The sequence below is a fragment of the Phaenicophaeus curvirostris genome, chromosome 1 (assembly GCF_032191515.1).
Source record: "Phaenicophaeus curvirostris isolate KB17595 chromosome 1, BPBGC_Pcur_1.0, whole genome shotgun sequence".
Taxonomy (NCBI): domain Eukaryota; kingdom Metazoa; phylum Chordata; class Aves; order Cuculiformes; family Cuculidae; genus Phaenicophaeus; species Phaenicophaeus curvirostris.
This window is the reverse complement of record NC_091392.1, coordinates 40,078,770-40,097,329: the sequence shown is the minus strand read 5'-3', so window position 1 is coordinate 40,097,329 and position 18,560 is coordinate 40,078,770. Positions and strand designations below refer to the sequence as shown.

Genomic DNA, 18,560 nt, shown 5'->3' with positions numbered 1-18,560 from the left:
GCGGAGCGCTCCCCGGGCAGCCGATCACGGAAATCAGTGCTGCTGTGCCTGCCGACGGGGGGCAATCTGTTTTTCGGACGTGGCTTTGGTTTTGTTTATTTTCCTGGTGCAGCTAAGGTCGGTTTCAAAAGCTGGCGCTGATTTGTACCGATTTACAGTAAGTGGAGAATCGATTGAGTGCATTTCCTTGTACTTGGGTGTGCAAACGGGGGTCGTTGCAGATGAACCTCATTTTTCCTGGTTAGTACGGTTACCTGCTGGACTTAATCAACTAATTTTACCCAGCTCCCAGCCATTTTCGCACAAGCCGTTTAAATGACCAGCCACCTCAGGAAGAACAAGTGCTCATCTCCCGAGGATGCTTAAATGATCAGAAAGGTTTTAAAACGCTTTCCCTATGAAGTATCAGCAGATTTTCTCTTTTCCACTCACGGAGTGCCTACTTAGTTGCTCAGTCACATAAATCCTTCACAAACACAATCTTCACTGAAAAAATCAAGAACAAATTAGATCCTCAGTTTGCAACTGACAAATCTGGATCTGCAACGACTGATAGACTGCTCTTAATGCATTTGCAGAAGCAAAATGAGCAAAGCGAGTCTGTTGTCAATGGACTTCAATTCACTGCCCGAGATCCACATGTTCATTAGAAAAATATTACTGTACACAAGCCTTTAAAGGTTGCAAACAACAGAGTGAGAGGGCTCTCCTTCAGGGATGGACAGATCTCAGAAGAGAGTGACTGATTTTCCCAGCCTGCAAACGCTTTCATTTAGGCTATGTGTGCACTTTGATTCTGACCTCATGCATTTCAAGATATATGCCTGGCAGGCAGTGGATTCTGATTTAACAGGGTCTGCAGCCTCAGAAACTATTTAAGCCTCCATGAATTAAGTTCACTAGGAAGAGAAATTATTTCATTCTCTGCTGCTCTTTTTCACTCCACTAACCTTCTCCATGGGCCAGCACAAGAGAACTGAGCTGAATACAATACTGAGCTGAGTTTAAAATGTACCTGCCAAAAATATGTAGGCAAATGCATAAGCACATACCAGTGAGTTTTAAATCCAGACAGGTTTCCCAATCCTTGCTCACAGTGGCCAAATGAGGCTAAACCCTTGTGCTAGCATAAGGGAAGGAGCTGTGTGGGATAAGGAATGGACAAAGCAAATTCTTTAAATGACACCACCACGTTATAGTGGCCCAAATTGTTCATGTAAGCAGTTCTGGACTGGGAAAGACATGAAGAATTGGACTTGTCAGTTATGGGAAGCTTTACAGAAATGGTCTTGTTAAGCAGCCCCTGCATCTTGTACATCAACTTCTTCTCTTGGTTGTCTGGGCTAACTCTCTGATTTCAGCAGATTTCCTAATTTGTACTGGGAGAGTAGAACACCCTACTGGCTGGGAGGGTGTGTGAATGGAGGTTACCATTTCCTCATGACTTGTCTTGAGATTTGCTTGGTTTTACCAGCTGTGTTCAGAGACACCAGCGTAATCATAACTCTAGGATTATTATGGTCATTTTTTTCTGGACAATAGTAGGGTTTAGCTTTCTCTATTATTATTTTTTTTAGTTGGAGATAAAGACCAGACTGCCTGTGTCATTGTGTAGCTGCTTATACACTATTTCTAAATGTATATGAGCATAGATCAAGACCAGCATACCCACAAAAGTACATAGAAGTATAGGGATGTATAGCTGTGTGTCACCATAGATATGTACACTCTGCCGATACTGGCACTCCTGGCATGCAGTAGAAACAGATTTTACTCCTCGGTTAGAAATTATCCACTATATAATCACGGTCAAATCATGTAATTGCTCTGTGCTTCATCTTCCTATTGGTAACAGGGGTAAGAAGGAGCTGGAAACATTGGAAATGCACCTTGCTGAGCAGATGGGAGCTTAGAAGCAAGGCCGCATCATTTGGATCAGCGTATCCAACACCCGCTGGGGAACGACGTCACTGACCAGCTGGAAGAAAGGCATGTTTTGAACTGTGTTGGAACAGAACAACACAGAAGACAAGTTCCTACCAATGAGTATTTCATCTCTGACAAACTAATGCTATGGAATGAAGATCATCTCTTGGTAGACGTTGTCCAACCACAGCCAATTCTTATGTCTGTGACAGAAGGAGGCAAGGACAGCAGCAAGAGTGTACCTGCTTTATTGCAAAGGAAATAGTGATATTTCAAATATGTCCTTAGTTGGAAACCAGTATTTTCTGCTTAAAATATTATTATTAATAGGTCTTACTTGCTTTGTCCCCACTGATCACAATTGGTTGTACAAATAGTTGACAACACGAATACATGCAACCAACCACTGGTATCTAAACTGATTTCACATAAATAGCTAAAAGCTTATGCAATGTATTAGAATCGTGTCTTTCAACTATGCAACATTATCCTCAACAGTCAAATGTCTTCTGTAGCACCTTATCAGACCCAGACAATCTTGAGATTTTTTAAAAACTGTCAGATTAAAAAAAATTAGGCCTGGCATTTTTTTACTATTTGCATTTGGATTTCTGCCATAAGCTGTCCTACATTTCTGGGTTTGAATTTTCTGGATTGATGGTACATTGCTGCTGCATGCTAAGTGTCACCTCCGTGTTCTGCAGAAGAAAAGGCTTTGTTTGAGGAAAGGAACTACTTTATTGCCTTTAAAATCAACTTATCCAGGAAACTGTTACCCGTTAGAATTACTTTCACCTACATTTTCATTCTAAAACTTTCTAATTTGGAACTGAGTTTTCCCAGGCTGGAAGCTTCAGGGGAGTGGAGAACAAAGAGAGGTTTTAGCCTAAATAGGGAATCCATTTTTTTTTTTTGTAAGAGGCCCAATAGTGTAATATTTTTTCTACAGCTACTATAGAATGGTTTGTCTTAGAGCTACTAATTTGCATTTGCACTGAACTTAGTTCTTAGTGTTACTAACTTGCATTGTTCTTTAATGAATAATGTTACCAAGTCCTGTCACTAACACGAGCTCTGCCCCCCCCAAGCTTTTTTTGCAGTCTCTGGAAAGACATGATAGGTGATACACTGGGAAAACACCTTCGTGGTGCAGTGAATTCTTATTGACAGCTGCTGCAAGGTAGGCATCAGTTTTGGCCGTGGATATCCCCCAGGTGATGGTTCTCATTACGTGCAGAGATCCTTTCTCCACTAGGTATGAGAGGAGGTAATCCGGGCCTGGGACAGTCACGAGGAGATAAGCACGGGGGAAGATAACATGTCCGGGAACTCAGTCACGAGGCCTTCCCCTGCTATAGGGGACATTCACTGCATCACGAGGTGCCACTCAGCTCCTTAGTAAACCCAGCACTGCCTCCTCTGCCTTCCAGTTAAGTAGGATAAACAGGGGGTTGCAGCCTGTGAAGCATGAATTGATTGTTCATGAATAAAACGCAGGCACTAAGGTGTCCCAGGATTTGCTTTAGAAGGCAGCATCCTAAAGTTGATCCTGTTGTGCTTAGCACACATGGTGCTTATCTTCTTTCCACAGTGCCACTCACTCCTCCTAACATGCTGTATGGTAGCGTGCAAGCCGATAGGTTGGGAAAGGAGAAAAGGAATGGAGGTTAGACACGGTGCCAAGTAAGAAAGCAAATATTCAACATGGAGAGCAAGCAGGAAGAAGGCACTTCTGGGTGGAACCACAGAGCCAACCACATGCAACCACAGAGAGTTTAGCTGAGTTTCCCCCCACCCCTCCAATGGCAATCCCTTCAAACCACCTGGCCACAGCACTTGAGGGCTTTCAGCTGTGCGTGAAGCTGACCCTCAGAAAACGTGCCTGGATGTTTCATCTCTCCAGCTCATCCAGAAAAGATTTCCTTGAAAGATGAATAGAAGATTGGAGATTTAATGCTTGTCTAAGCAGCTTTCAGGCCAGTTAACGTGCTAATCCCATAACCCACATCTCCTGCCTGAAGGTGTGCAGACTTCACATATCACTTTTGGATGACACAACTCCCCTGAGGAAGTGAGTGGAACAGCAAGACAGAGAAAGGAAAACAATTTGGTTGGGGTGAGAGAGTAGGGGTAAACTGAATCAGTTTGTTCCAGAAGCTAGCCTAAGAAAGGCTGAGGATGGACAGAGCACCCCAGTTAAGGAGAGGCTGAGCTAAACAGGTGGAAGTTGCAGAGTGAGAGAAGAGAGCTGAACGAGGGGGAGAAAGTCACTGGGAAAAGGGCGTGTCTTCTCTGCGCCCACTGCCCTCCGGAGCCCAACATGGAGGAACGCAACCTTTTTTCTCTGTCCCTCAGTGGATGTTGTAGTGTGATCTGGCATCTTACAGATGATGATGTTGTAGAGAAGTCACATACCGGAGCTGGATTTAAGAGAGAACTGAATTATTTTAGGACCTCTCAGAATACAGGTGGTTATGTAAGCTCAAATCTCAGCAAGTGTAATCAAATCTCAGCCCTAAGCTGATCACCAGGCAGGGTGTTAGGAAGTATTTATCCAAGCAGTCTTCCTTGCATTGTGACTTTCCTCCAAAACAGACAGACCTGAAGCTGAGACTAAATTAGAAGGAGAGCTGTGCCATCCTCTCCTCCTCTGCTGGCCTTGGAAAATCTCCCTTGCCAGCTGCACCCCACCTTGCCAGTGCTAAACACTCCTCTTGACAGAGACTTTGAATTTATAGTGGAATTCTTGATTCCATATCAGTCTGTGTGGAGGCTCTGATAGCTTTTATGTGCCTGGTGTGTTAGCCTCAGCAGTGCTCAAAGCATACTACTTGCAGCTACATAACCTCTCCCTGAAGCCATGAGGCAGTAATTATCAGCATCTCTGTGGCAACATTTTTCCTTTATTGCATTTGTGCTGTTCCCGCATTACTGCTTTCATGGCCCTGCCTCTGCAAACCCCAACGGTGTTATTGTGGCTGATTCTCGTGGAAAGCTACGGTCTAAGAATTGCCCCTCCTCCCTCTCCTCCTGTATCTCCTGTTTTGTGGATTTTAATATATAAAAAATAAGAACAAATGTGGTGCTCAACAAAGTAGGTAACAGCTATTTAAATTTGTGATATATGTTATCCAGTAATATATATTCACAAAAGCTTAACAAGCAATGAATGTTCAACATTTACACACGATGAGCATTCTCCTCCCAGAGCTACTAAAATGACAACCAGGAATAACCCATCGGGAGTTTAGTTGGGTTCTGACGAAAAGTATGTAATGCCAACGGAAGGCATGGCAAGAAACCAGCATCCTCATTGTTTTCATTGTCATCACAAATGCTGGAGAGATCCCTCAGAGGAGGATGCCTCCATGGGACCTTATCATTGCCCTTCACATCTGGCCACTGTGGAAAAATTCCCCTTTCCCCTCTCTCTCTCTCTCTGCCCCTCTCTCCCTCTCTCCTTTCTTTACTTACGTTTTTCCCTGGAAGTCACTTTTACCATTTCAGTCAAAGTATACCATCAGCTGTGGACCCCACAAACAAGTCTTTGTGAAACAGTCAGAACATACTTTGTGCATGCCCAGTGTGCAATAATGGCTACTAAACAATTCACTTAGTCTATGATATGCTTATGGTGTTTGATTGGACCCCAGAAGTGAGCTCCAGTTCCAGGTTCTTGGTAAAGAAATATCCTTAGGAAGTCTCCCAATAAGAGTCTCTAATTCACTTTATAGAAGTGTGTACCTCCACTGGAAAGCAAGGGTGCAGGGGCTTTAAATTAAAGTAAAGGTTGGAATCTGCCAGTGAAAGACTATTTAAAAAAAAAACAAAACACAAAAAACAAACAAACAAACAAAAAACAAAAAAAAAACCCACAGAACCCCAAAAAACAAACCACAAAACACACCAACAAGAACCCCTAAAAACATTAAACTCTGTGTATCTGCTAGATCCTGAGGGGAGAACAGAAGGCAATAAAAGGAGAAAATAATAACAAAAAAATCATGCACAGTTTCATCCCCTAGCTTTTCTCTTTTCAGTTATTTCCACCAGGGATCTGCTATCGCGTGGCAGCTAGAGCATTTAGCATCTTCATGTCTGGGAGGTGAGCAGCCACCCAAGAGACTAGATAATGGAGCAGGAAGGGCTGCCTTCTCTGCCCATTAGTTGAATGCTCCCAAGGAGAGTGTGAGATGCTCCTCAGAAGCAATCATTTTTGTTTGAAAGCCTCAGCTGTTGCATGAAAAAGATCATAATAATGGTGGCAAAAAAGCTGAACGGAATGAGATTGCTGAGCGGTGCTTTTATTTGGTAGGAGGAAAAAGGAAGAGTATGGCTGTAGCATGGTGTTAAAGCCATAGGAAGACATGTATCACCTTACGAAGAAGAAAGAAATATTTTACCAAAATGTTTTAGAAGAGCCTTTCTTCCTTGGTCTGCTGGTTGCCAAGGAGAAAGAATTGATCACTCAGAAAAGAAAAGATGAAAAAAGGAGCTGTCAGGAAAGAAGACATCTGGAGCTGACTTTTGTTCAGTTTCTTCTTCTTTGTCCAGTGACACTGAATCATTTCCTTCACTATTTTAAACAAAAAAAAAGTTGTGGAATTTATCTAATTTCCATTTATCTAATTTTCATTTAAACAAAACCACCTTATTGCAGTCTCTTTGCCATCCCTTCCCCCCCTTCCCTTCCCTTCCCTTCCCTTCCCTTCCCTTCCCTTCCCTTCCCTTCCCTTCCCTTCCCTTCCCTTCCCTTCCCTTCCCTTCCCTTCCCTTCCCTTCCCTTCCCTTCCCTTCCCTTCCCTTCCCTTCCCTTCCCTTCCCTTCCCTTCCCTTCCCTTCCCTTCCCTTCCCTTCCCTTCCCTTCCCTTCCCTTCCCTTCCCTTCCCTCCCCTCCCCTCCCCTCCCCTCCCCTCCCCTCCCCTCCCCTCCCCTCCCCTCCCCTCCCCTCCCCTCCCCTCCCCTTCCCTTCCCTTCCCTTCCCTTCCCTTCCCTTCCCTCCCCCCCTCCCCTCCCCTCCCCTCCCCTCCCCTTCCCTTCCCTTCCCTCCCCTTCCCTCCCCTTCCCATTTTTTTTTTAAACAAGGCAGTATTACTTCTCTGTTTAATTCAATGTGTGATCACTTTCAGTGAGTGTTAGTGGATTTTTTAATCACTGTTCACAAGTAAAAAAAAAGCGTCTAAGGAAAATCCTTGAGACAATGCTGTAGAAACTGTGTTATTCTGGTACATTTTGAAGAACAACCACATGTTCTGCCTTCTGGCAGTCACATAGATAACAAGATTACCTTACCTGAGTTTGATCAAAAAAATGGAAAAGTGTTATGTCATAATTCAGTACATTAATGTTGAGATTGTTCTGTAAATGGCATTCAGGAGAAAACTAACCTTATAAAAGAAAAACAGTTGTGGGCAGAGTGAAAACAGGGAAGAGATTAAGCCTTTTAAAATGACCTAACAAACTCAATCCCATTGCAGCACTACCCGCAACCTGGATGCAGGCATTAGGCAAAGTTAGTGCACAGAAAAGGCTCTCACTAATGTTATTGCTCTCTCATGGGGCGATTCAGCAATGCACAGAGGGGATGCTCTTAAACATGAATCACAAAGAAGTTTCAAAGTACTGAGCTTTTTGTGTCATATGGCCAAGCACATCAAACCCCACAGCAGATTTCATCTGCAGGTCTATGAAGTTTCTGTTCATCAGCTTCCATATTTACAAATAGGGATGATGAAAATTTAGCTCTGTGCTTTGAGATACGCGAGTGAGAAGTGCTACCTGAAAAAGAATGGACTCATTCTGGTTTTCCTTTTATTTATGTAAATCAGAGAAAGTTAGCTCATGTAACTTAATGAAATTATGCCAAAGTAGCAGTCTTCTGAGTATTAGATAGTAAGACTTGGTTATTTGTTCCAAGAAAGGCCAGACTCACTGCTCAGAAGAAAATGTAACTCTCCAGTAACTAATTAAGTGTATGACAGGCTACATGGATTTTATATCATCTGCTATAAAAAGCCCCAGCGTCTCCTAAATCATTGGTGCCTGAAAGCCTAGGGCCTGTAATGATGTTCTGACATGCACAAATTGAGCTCCCTTGGCTGAATGGGAAAAGCAGGGACTTCATTTTTCCTGAGAAAGCCTTGGAAATGGCTTTTTGGCTTATGGACTTCAGTCTCCAGTGCCTCCTAGTTTATAACACGTACAGGCACATTGCTGATAGTTCAGCTAAACCTTACAGCTTGATTTGTTTCCTTAAAAGACCCTTTTCTCCAGACTGAGCATGGAAACATCTCTCAGGAGCAGCGGAAAAAAACGGACCTCAGCCTCTTTAATCTCTGCCCAGTTGCCAGAGCAGCCTCCAGGGCATGAGTGGAAGTGAGAACTGAGACCAGACTCTTTTGCAAGCTGAGATCAAAGACACTCAACAGGACTGTTGTATCCAGCAGCAGGCACAGATTCCCTAAGTCAGCATACCCTGTTAAATGCAGATTTTCTAGATGCTTAATTCTGACACCAGCATAGTGATGCATGATTTCCTGAAGGAAGAGCAGTAAAATCCTCCACGAGGGAGCCACCATCTTTGCATCTTTGATGGACAGGTTTGCATGTATTCAAACAGCTAAATATCTGTACCAGGCAAAACCCAATCCTCTATATTTTGTTATATGTTTCTCTTTTTTTTCACTAACACACATGACAGACAGCTTAGAAAAATGGTGGGCATTGGGGAAGGAGGGTTACAGCATGCAAACCTTCCTTTGCCAGCACCTTGGTACACTGAGTTTCTCACAAAAATACTATTGACACAACAAACTCATTGACCTTCCACAAGACAAACAGACAATCTTATTCCAAATCAAGGTCCTGCCACTGTCCTTCTTTTGCTAGGAACTGAGACACTCAGTAAGCTGTCTGTCTGCAGAAGGGTAAACAAGGTTTAACTGCAGATGCTTGGGAAATTCCCTGTTCGTTTCTAGCCAGGTATGTCTGTGTGGTAAGTGATAAACCTCTATCAATAAGGGACAAAATCTCCCAAGTACCTAGCACAAGCTTGGAAAGATATGTTTCAAAAGATTTGTTGTGGTCCATGCCAGCTACAGCTGCATCCTTGAGCCTGCACCTCATCTGGGATTTCCTCCCACAGTCCCATGAGCTCAGCCAGCCCCTGGAAAAGTCACTGTCTTGTAAACTCATGTTTTCTTTGTCATTCAACTGAGCTGCTATTTTGGGTATAACTACAGTTACCATAGCTACACTAGCTCATAAAGAGGGTCAGAAATCTTGGAGATGTTTTTAAGCGATTCCTTGGAACAGGGAATAATCTGGCCAGAGCTAATAAAGCTCATGTGCTTTCCTTTGGGACTACCAGGACTGAACTTCTGTTATCACTTGGACTCCACAGCTTCTGGTGCAGCTCTAGTCTGGATCAGGTGGCCTGAAAGCCTAGCACTGTCTTTCCTGGGGACCAGGAGAGGAAGACCTTGGGGAGGGACAGGGAAATAAAGGGATTGGGTACTTGGTCCCTGGGCAGAAATCATCATCCATCTGGGGTGGCAGCTGGGCACGAGCTCAAAGCTGTCACCTGTTGCTTTGCAAAGGACCCATGCATATGCATCACCACAAAACAAATGCCATCCACCTTGTGAGGGGAAGGGAGAGAGGGAGAATGAGACAGTGAAACAACCAGATAATCATGGGAGATAAGAAAGAACATGATAAGCTATTTAGGGATTTTCTGTCATATTTTGTCAGTGGCCAAAAAATAGCTTAATGTGACACCATGGAAATTTTTCTTCCCACATGTCCGCTTTTGTTAAGGAGAAATTAACCAGATTTCAATGGAAAAACAAGAAAATAGATGGGGTGTTTTGAAAGCAAACAGCCTGAAAAAAAAAAAGTAAATTTTTATATTGCAGCAAAGAGGAAAAGGGGGCTATAGAGCTGATTTCCCCATCAATTCTACCTACACAGAAGAAGGCAGAAGGGAGGGGGAGCCCCTGGAAACCTGTCTGCGCCAGATGGAGGCATGGGAATGAGCAGCAGGGATGGGAGCGGAGTCTGCTGCCAGCAGGCTATACCTCTTTATATCTGCACAAGCAGGTCCCTGCCCACACTAATCACTTCTGCTGTCAGGATCTGCTGAGAGCAATCAATCTCAGTGCATTTGTGTACAAGCTCTAGTCATCACAGGGAAGAGACAATGCCAACACAGTTCTGACCCCATCCTCTTCCCTGTGCCTAGAAATTATTGCACAAGCCTACAAAGCTGTGATCATCCTCATGGGAATGCTAAGTGTGTTTGCTGCTTTTTTGCTAGACTGAAGGCCCCTTGGCTGCATCCAGGATTTACTTCCCAGCTTCTCCGTGTCCTCAAGGTCCAGGACCTTATAGATTTTTCAAATGTAAGCTAAGTCTCACTGAGGGATTTATGTCATCTAACTTCAGCCATCTGAAAAGTCAGAAGCTTCAGCTGCAGGGCCCTTTCTCAGTACCATAGCAGTGCTGGATCAGTCCCCACTGCCAGACTCTGTCATGTCCTTTCTTAGTCACATACAGTCACAAGTCCAGCTAGCATAGCTGCTCAAAAATCCTGTCCTCCAGCCTCACTCCAAGATGAAGTCCATCCATCACTACACAAAACCATACCTCTGTTTCCTTCTGCCCCTGTACAGCCCTGATGGTCCTTGTGCAGCTTCTTCTGGATCATCTCCATCCCTGCCAACCCTGATCTTATGTTGTAAGTCTGATGCTCAATGAGGGTGAGTGAGTGGTGCCTCATCAGAGCCAATGGATGCAAGAGGATCATTATGTTGCCCCATGGTTATGCCTTGAGCCACTGAGCTTTAGCCCATAACCAAGGAGCTGTGCTGTTGCAGATGAGGATGAGGAAGATCTTCCAGCACCTTCTAGCAAGGCCCTGGACCTTCTCTTTTCATCCTGAGATTCCTCCCACTTTTTCCACATCTCTGACATTGGTCTCCCAGGAAGTCATAACGGGCTATTAAAACACACTGGAGATACGAAGCCCCTGAAAAATCAATGTACATTACCATCCATGGAGTTTTGTTGGGCTGGTGTTTGGGCTGACGCACCACCTCCTTCCTTTCTCAGACAGAGTCCTCCCAGTAGTGATGCTGCCAGCACTCACATATGACCTAGCTGTTACTCTCAGCCCAGCACCTCAGGTCTCAGAGGCAACATGTCACCCCACTAGCTGGCCAGCCATATGCAACACAAAGGTTTTCCCTTCTTCCCTTGCCATTCTATCTGCTGGAGGCAGCTAAATATTCACTGCAGCCCTAGGCAGCATCTCAGCAGCATTTCCTTGGGTGGACTCAACCCTTTCTGCACCAGGCTGACTGCATGCAGCACTCTCTCAGGTGCACCTTGACCCCTGCAGCACCACTCGTGCAGCACCACTGAGAAGTTTGTTGGAAGCGTCTTGATGCGGGGGTGGGGGTGGTTAGGACAAACTCCTCCCTTCCCTGCATGTGTGGGCATGTGAGAGTGTGTGTATGTTTTTTCACAAGCAACAGCATCACTCAAAGGGCAGGTAATTTCCTTATTCTTCCCTGATTCTCCAGAGTTTTCCTTCCAGGAACTCCAGAGAAGCCACAACCTCTTCTTGCAGAAAGGGGCACATCACCCCTCACAAGCATGCCAAGGCTCTGCTGCTCCCCAGACCTTGCTGGATCTGTACTTGCACAGTGCCAGGGTCACAGCACTGCCCACAAGTCCCCTCCTCCCCATGCAGGGGCCCTCCCACAATTGGTGCCCTGATGTCATCTGGTGGTAGGGTATATCTGGAGGAGAAAGAACACCTGAAGACCCTTTCTACACAGGCTGGTGGACAGGAGTTGAATGATTTGCAAGAAGAGCCCTTGGCACTGTAAGTATTTCCCAGGAGCTCAAAGCAATAATAAGGGTGGCACGGGGATGAAAGAAGAACTGGCTACAGAACTCAGAGGAGAGAAAAGTCCTGATAAAATCTTGTGGGGGTGGGAGAAATTTGGATATTTCTGCTTAGAGAGCATGAACAGACCCCGTAGCTAAGAGAGGGAGTTGTGGTTCCTGAGTGGACATTTTCTGTTTTTTCTAACATTAACGCAAGTGCTGCAGTGGTGGTTTGTCTCAGAGCTCCCTGGCTGCATAAGCAGCTTTGCCCTTTGCAGGGCCACTCAGTTTCTTATGCTGGTTACCCCTCAGATGGGGCTCCTTGGCATTCTCTTGGCTTGTGTCTTCAGCTGACTGAGCCTGCAGGTGAAAATTGCCAGGGTGCTCCTGAAGGGTAGTTGGGAGATGCAGGTGAGGTTTCCTGCCCCAGTACCCAGTCACTCATGCAGGGCACATGGTTGGGAAGTTTATACTGTGTGATGTACCTCCAGAGCTACAGAATCTCTTCTTTCAACTGGGATAGTCTTTCCAATGATCCCCTTCTGAGAAGTAGTTGTAGGAATATAGTTCTACTTGAAATGAGTTCCTGTCTTTTAGAGTGCATCCTCTTTATTGATCTTAAAACTGCTGATAGAATGAAAGGTCTGAGATCCTGTATAAAACTCTGGATCAGGAAGGGCTGAACCTGCATGGATTTTTCCCGTCACTGTGATTAGCCAAGTCAAGCAGCTGGAATTGGAGCTGTGAGACTCCTCACAGGCATCTTGCGCTGGATACAATATTCATCCAATGAAAGGTTGGCTGCAAGGATGATGATAGTGGTTCTCACGAAGTCAAGAGCTAAACATGCAAAAACCCCATCAAAAGGAATATAAAAATAAGGATATTTCCTCCTGGATGCTGTCTTCAATTCATGTATATGGAGGGCCACAGCTCATGGGGGTTCTGTGTCTGACACCCCTGAAGCAGCGTGAAGGCAAGTGCATATAGAGAAGCCCATATTTTTGAAGGTTTCAGACAATGGAAGATGAGATCCTACACTGAATCTGCCTAAAGAAGGTCAAATGAGGCATCTGCATTTTCTGCCAGGGAAATTTTTCCATAGAGAATCAAAGATAAAGGAGGAGGCTAATTAAAGAATCAGCATTTGTCAGTCGTATTTGAGCCTCTTTAAGTTCAAAGAAAACTAAAAGAAGGATGATTAACCTGGCCAGCAACCCAGAGATGGGATATCTGACGCAACTGAGATAAGCCCATTACAGTGTATTAGGTATAATTAGCATTTGGACGCAAGCAAATCTCTTACCCAGAGGATTAAAACCCTGGACTGAGCAGAAGAGTTGTCAGGGGCGATTAGGTAACACCTTGTCAGAGGAGGGGGCAGAGGAAGTGCATGGAAGAACATCTTGTTCCTTACCAGCCTTTGCATCCACAGACACTAGCTCTCACCAAGGGATTGCACCCCAGTGCCAGCAACAGCAGAAGAACTTTGACAGCCCAGGAACCACTCAAAGGAGTCAGCATAGCTCTTGCAGAGATCTAGAGAAGGAGACTCAGTGTCATCAAACGTTTGTCAAGCCATCTGGCTGGTGCGTACCAAGGACTATCCAAGTACTCAGGTACGGGGAAAGGCTGGGAAATTCCCCTGGGAAGACGCTGTGGGCATTTAATTTGCATCTGTGATGCTGGAGTGCCTGCCCACCTGTGTCTGGCTATGTACAGGGGAAGCTAGTTCCTAAGATGTGGGAACTGAGGCTGCTCCCATGCTGTGGGGAAGGGCCCTAGCATGAATGGTGATATCTTTGCCTGCATGTGATGGCAAGCTCAGCGGTGGGAGGGCAGCTTGATTCCTACTGCAAGATGTAGGCTGTTATGTGACATTAAGGTTTCTTCCTATTCTCTGCATTTTTTTGGTGATACATGGAGAGAACAGACAGAGGGAGGAAAGGGGTTAAAATTGCCCTTTTTAGTTTCATGGAGTACATTTTCTTGAATTCATGCAGGTGAAATGGTGAAATGTGATTTAGGCAGATCCTGTTTGCTGCCAGATCCTGAGTTATTGAGTAGCTGGTAGGTGGATACAACTACTTCAGACTGAGGGAAAAGAAAACTTTAAGGACTGAGTCTCTCAGTTATTTCTCTATGAGGGAAGGCCAGGGGCAGGACATGGACTCAAGGAAGTAAGAGTTGACCCTCAAAGATGTTTTTGTGGTTAAGGTACCGTGCTGGCAGACAGCAGGGGTTGGTGAAGCAGGGCAGGAACTCATTTGGAGGTGGGCTTCAAATGTATCTTACAAGTTTTGGGTTTCATTCCAAAGGATTGGAAATCTGTTAGCCAGTGTGTTTCTTCTGTTGTAATTTTGGGAGCAGCCCTTGAGAAGGTTGCGAAGTATCTTGGCATGTCAGATGAACATGGTGCTTAGAAGTGAATATGTGTCTCTTGTAGTTCAGGAGGGGTATCTGGCACTGACACAGACACCCTACTAATGAGAACTGCACTTGAGGCAGAGATGTAAATCTATACTTCGGGGGATTAGCAGACAATGCCATGAAGCAGTCCTTGCACAAAGAATTTTGTTGTAGGACAGTACAATCTGAATTCTTCACTGGTACTGAGTAACAGTAAGGCACCAAATTCTTTCTTTGGTTTGTAGCCAAACTGCCTTCATCTCTCAGTTTGGCCCTAAAAAAAACCTATGAGTCAAAAGATTTTGTTAGTTCTTCCAGCTGTGCAGTCCAGGTCGTACCCATCACTGCACTTCCACTGCCATATTGTGAGAGATGAAGGTGACAGTGCTTGCCTGTCCTGCTACCATGCTGTGAGGATAAAAGCTGTAAACACTGGGTGATTGTTCAGATGCTGCAATGGTGGCAGCCAAACAACTAACTTCTACAATTTGAGCTGATCCCTCTGTTTGTGGGCACAGTGTGTGCTTAGGAAGCATTGTGTTACAGGCAGGGGAATAGCATCTGTGCACACTTCGGCTGCAGACACAACCATCTGCTACTCCATTTGGGGCTGTTGGAACCTGTCCAGTCTAGTGCTCAGGATATTGCAGCTGAGACAAGAGCCCAGCCACAAGCAAGAGAAGAACTTGCATGCCTGTAGGTGCTATCAGTAGGATCCATCCTACTGCCCACAAACATGTCAGGGATGAAGTATTCTCTGACTACAACAAATACAGAAACACAGATCTTCTTGCACTGTTGTGGAAGTTTTGGATGGTCTTTCCCTTTGCATCTCAGTCTTTGCTTTCCATCACTCTGGCTATTTCAGGACTGCCAAAGACAGGAACTGTCTTCAGACTAAGAAAAAAGTATATATTCATCTTTGATGGCATTTATAGTCCTGACATTAAAAGTCCAGAATGTCACTGCAGGTGATGTCAGGGATTAGGCCAGAGCACTATGGTAACATAATGAGATTAGTCTTTAGTACCAAATCCTGAAGTTAATTCCCTTAGCGATTCCATCAGTCTGGCTGTGAAGGGACAAACACCTGGAGGTAGGAGTTATGGGAAAGAACATGATTTCAGGGAGGGGAGAAAAAGTTGGCAAGTATTTCTGTTCCATGAATGCACTTGGTCCGACCATTCTAGCATACTAATTAGCACAAAATTTGATGTAGGATTGGAAGCTCCCCCTGGGCACTGGTGAGAGTTATTACTGTCCTCTCTGGGAAGGAAGCAAAGGTCTCTGAGTGCAGCAGTTCTGACCTCTGAGGCAGGAGAGATGTCTCCAGCACAAGAATTGCTCCTTGATAGCTGTTTAACCCCTGGGAAGTGGAGCTTGACTCATGTGCAGTGTGGTGCAGAAGAGGTCAATGTGTGTAGTATAATGTCCAAAAATACCATAACGGAATATCCTGGGGGATATTCCATTATGGGCTTTGCTCTCCTATATCCTCAGAAATTAACTTCTGTCTAAAAGAGGGTCTCCAATGCTTTGCCTTAGCCTTCTTTGAAATCTTTTAAACATCCTGTACTAAAAGGTACTGCTTAGGCACAAGTGAAGGAACAGGTGAAGTACACTATGAAATTTCCCAAGGATAGTATATTTATCTAGGCCCTAAGTGTGTCTTTGTGGCTACTAGTAGTCACATGCTGAACTAGTCCTTATCTCGAGTGTCCTTTGGCATCTTAATTCAAGCATGCTGGACGAAAGGCAGTGCTATCCTGCTTACTTTGTAAGTGATACAATCTTTCTTTATGTTTAGTATCTTTATCTTTAATCCTGTCACAATTCTACTTTCCATAATTCTGTCATCTGACTACTGATACCTAGAAATTATAAGCATGGTGTTACTGTTATCTTTCAGACAGAGGGATCTGAGAGAGGTGTGTGCCTGCCACACCCAGCAGCCCAGCAATGAGTGAGAACCCACCCGCCAATCTCAACACTGCAGAAGGCACAACTGGTCCCACTACACCACGCAAGGGACCTCCCAAGTTTAAGCAGAGGCAGACAAGGCAGTTCAAGAGCAAGCCTCCTAAAAAAGGAGTAAAAGGGTAAGGGCATTTTGGAGAGAAAAGAAACTATACTAGTTGGATAGCTCCCCACCGCCAAACTGAGTCCTGTGGTACTCTCTTTTCTTGGTCAAGGAGCCAGGAGTCTTCCCCCTTCCTGCTAGTATCCTCAGCTCTCCCGCCTGGAGCTCCTCCTTCTTGTATGCTGTCCACCTACACTTCTCATTCCCTGACTAGAGGTTCAGAGCAGCACCCGTTACCTATGTATTGCTGGCTCAAACTCAACCTTGCCTGTTCTTCCCTTCCCTAGGTTTGGAGATGACATCCCAGGCATGGAGGGACTGGGCACAGGTAAGCACTGCAGGATGTTTTTGTGATGCCCTCCTTTAAACACAAGCACGAACATGCTTCAGCACAGGCGAGGACTGTCTGGAGTGGTCTTCCTGTCTCTTTGGCCTCTCTGCAGCTCTTAGGATCTCCAAATAAGTCTACTACTCCTCTGCGAGATTCCACAGTCATGCTTATGCTTACGTAAACTACAAGACAGAAAGACTATTTAGCTGGGCTTCAATTTCTGAACACTTCCATTTGGCTGCAGATGTCCTTGTTTGTCTTTGTTTTCTGCTAACATTCTGGCTAAGAATTTCAGCAGAATGAGGTTCTCAAAGAAATACCAAATCCTCAACTATTAATATCAAAAATCACAGGAACTAGATCCCAGCTATCCCAGTATTTATGTCATCACCAGAATCCTAATTTTAAGAATTTTATGCACCCATCTGGAACTGAGAAACATGCACCGACTGAGCAGTAGCCCATGAGAATTCCTTAGGTATCAATACAACTGCACTTGTCAATGAGTTATGTTGTAGACCAAATTATTCAGCATCTGTTTTAAAATTACATCTGTTTTAAGATCTTCAGGGACATTACAGTTTGCCTACAAGTAGTTTATAAGAATAGGAGAAACTACATAAACAGAATTAATTCTCACATCAGTTTAAACATACACTGAAGAGACTATAGGAAATGCTGGTTTGCTTTTGCTCACAGAGAAATATGGCAGAGGGGAAAATACACTGATCTGGTTTGTTCTGGTAGGTAGTACCAGATTTGAAGAAGTCATCTGCTCATTTAACCTTCAAGGAGAATCTCATTCTTCTTGTTCTTCCCATCTCTAATGTTTCCTGAGTAAATCAACCTTTCTATTAATACAAAAGAAATCCAAGAAATACAGTGATCAGAACTCATATCTCGTTCTCTCTCCTTTGCAGATATCACAGTGATTTGCCCATGGGAAGCTTTCAGCCATCTGGAACTGCATGAGCTGGCCCAGTTCGGGATCATCTAAGGTGCCAGCATTTCTACTGGTGTCACTTGGTGACTCCACAGATCCCAGGATGGTCTTCATCACCTTTCACACTTATTTTTGGCTCTTAACATCCACATGCTCGTGGGCTGGGTGGTTTTGTAAGAGCTAGTTATGAGAAAGTCCTTTGAAGATTAATTTGGCAAAGAAGTTATTCAGGAGTCTGAACAGACCTCATGCTCCATGTGATGAAACTACTGAAAAATGTCTTAATGCCTCCCTCCACCATATCCTGTCTTCTTGTGCTGTCATAGATCTTGAAGTGTATGGAGATAATAGACTGTATTTGAACTTTTCTCTTGGTTATTTTTCCCATTTGTTAGATGAGATACTGCGTGCATGGGTGTGCATGGATATCCAGACCTAATTATACCAAGCCCATTCAGTTTTCTTCCTTCCCTTCCTGACAGCTTTCTATATAAGATTTCCATTGGTACATCTTCTTGTTCTCTAGGCCACCAATAAGATGCTGAGAGTATATCTGTAGAGAACAGGTACAGAGTCACCACTCCAGACATTAGGCTATTTTTATGTGGAAGGAGGCCCTTCCCCAGAGGTTCAACATAAGGAATCTGCTGCTAAAATTTGTCATCAGCAAGAGGGGAAAAGGGTTTGCAAGTGTCTGTGCTGTACTGCCCACCAGCTATGAGAAATGAGACTCTGGCTGTTCTAATAATGTTAAATGAAAATGAATGTGTCTGAGATCAACAGCCAAGTGAATTAATCTTAGCATTCATTCTTTTTGTGCTCCTAAGTGGCTGCAGTTGCAAAGAAGTAGCACTCCAAATGACATTTTGTTTCCTCTCCTTTGATGAGAGGCCCCTGTGTGACACTTGCACTGTCCCTGCACCCATACGTCTTTACATGATGCATTCACTCCCCAGGACGTTTGCTGGCAGTTAATA

General features: G+C 44.5%; 1 protein-coding gene across 2 annotated transcripts; it reads left to right on the top strand.

Moving 5' to 3' along the window:
• Positions 1-11,666: 11,666 nt before the first annotated feature.
• On the top strand, positions 11,667-18,141 carry PDE6H (phosphodiesterase 6H). Of its 2 annotated transcripts, XM_069854265.1 has the most exons (5): positions 11,726-11,815; positions 13,256-13,439; positions 16,139-16,328; positions 16,597-16,637; positions 17,561-18,141. In XM_069854265.1, exons 3-5 carry the CDS (start codon positions 16,189-16,191, stop codon positions 17,635-17,637), a joined length of 258 nt encoding a protein of 85 aa, XP_069710366.1. In that variant the 5' UTR covers positions 11,726-11,815; positions 13,256-13,439; positions 16,139-16,188; the 3' UTR covers positions 17,638-18,141. The 2 variants fall into 2 exon arrangements, with proteins under 2 accessions (XP_069710357.1, XP_069710366.1); XM_069854256.1 differs by lacking the exon at positions 13,256-13,439 and having other exon boundaries at positions 11,667-11,815.
• The last annotated feature ends 419 nt before the right edge of the window (positions 18,142-18,560 follow it).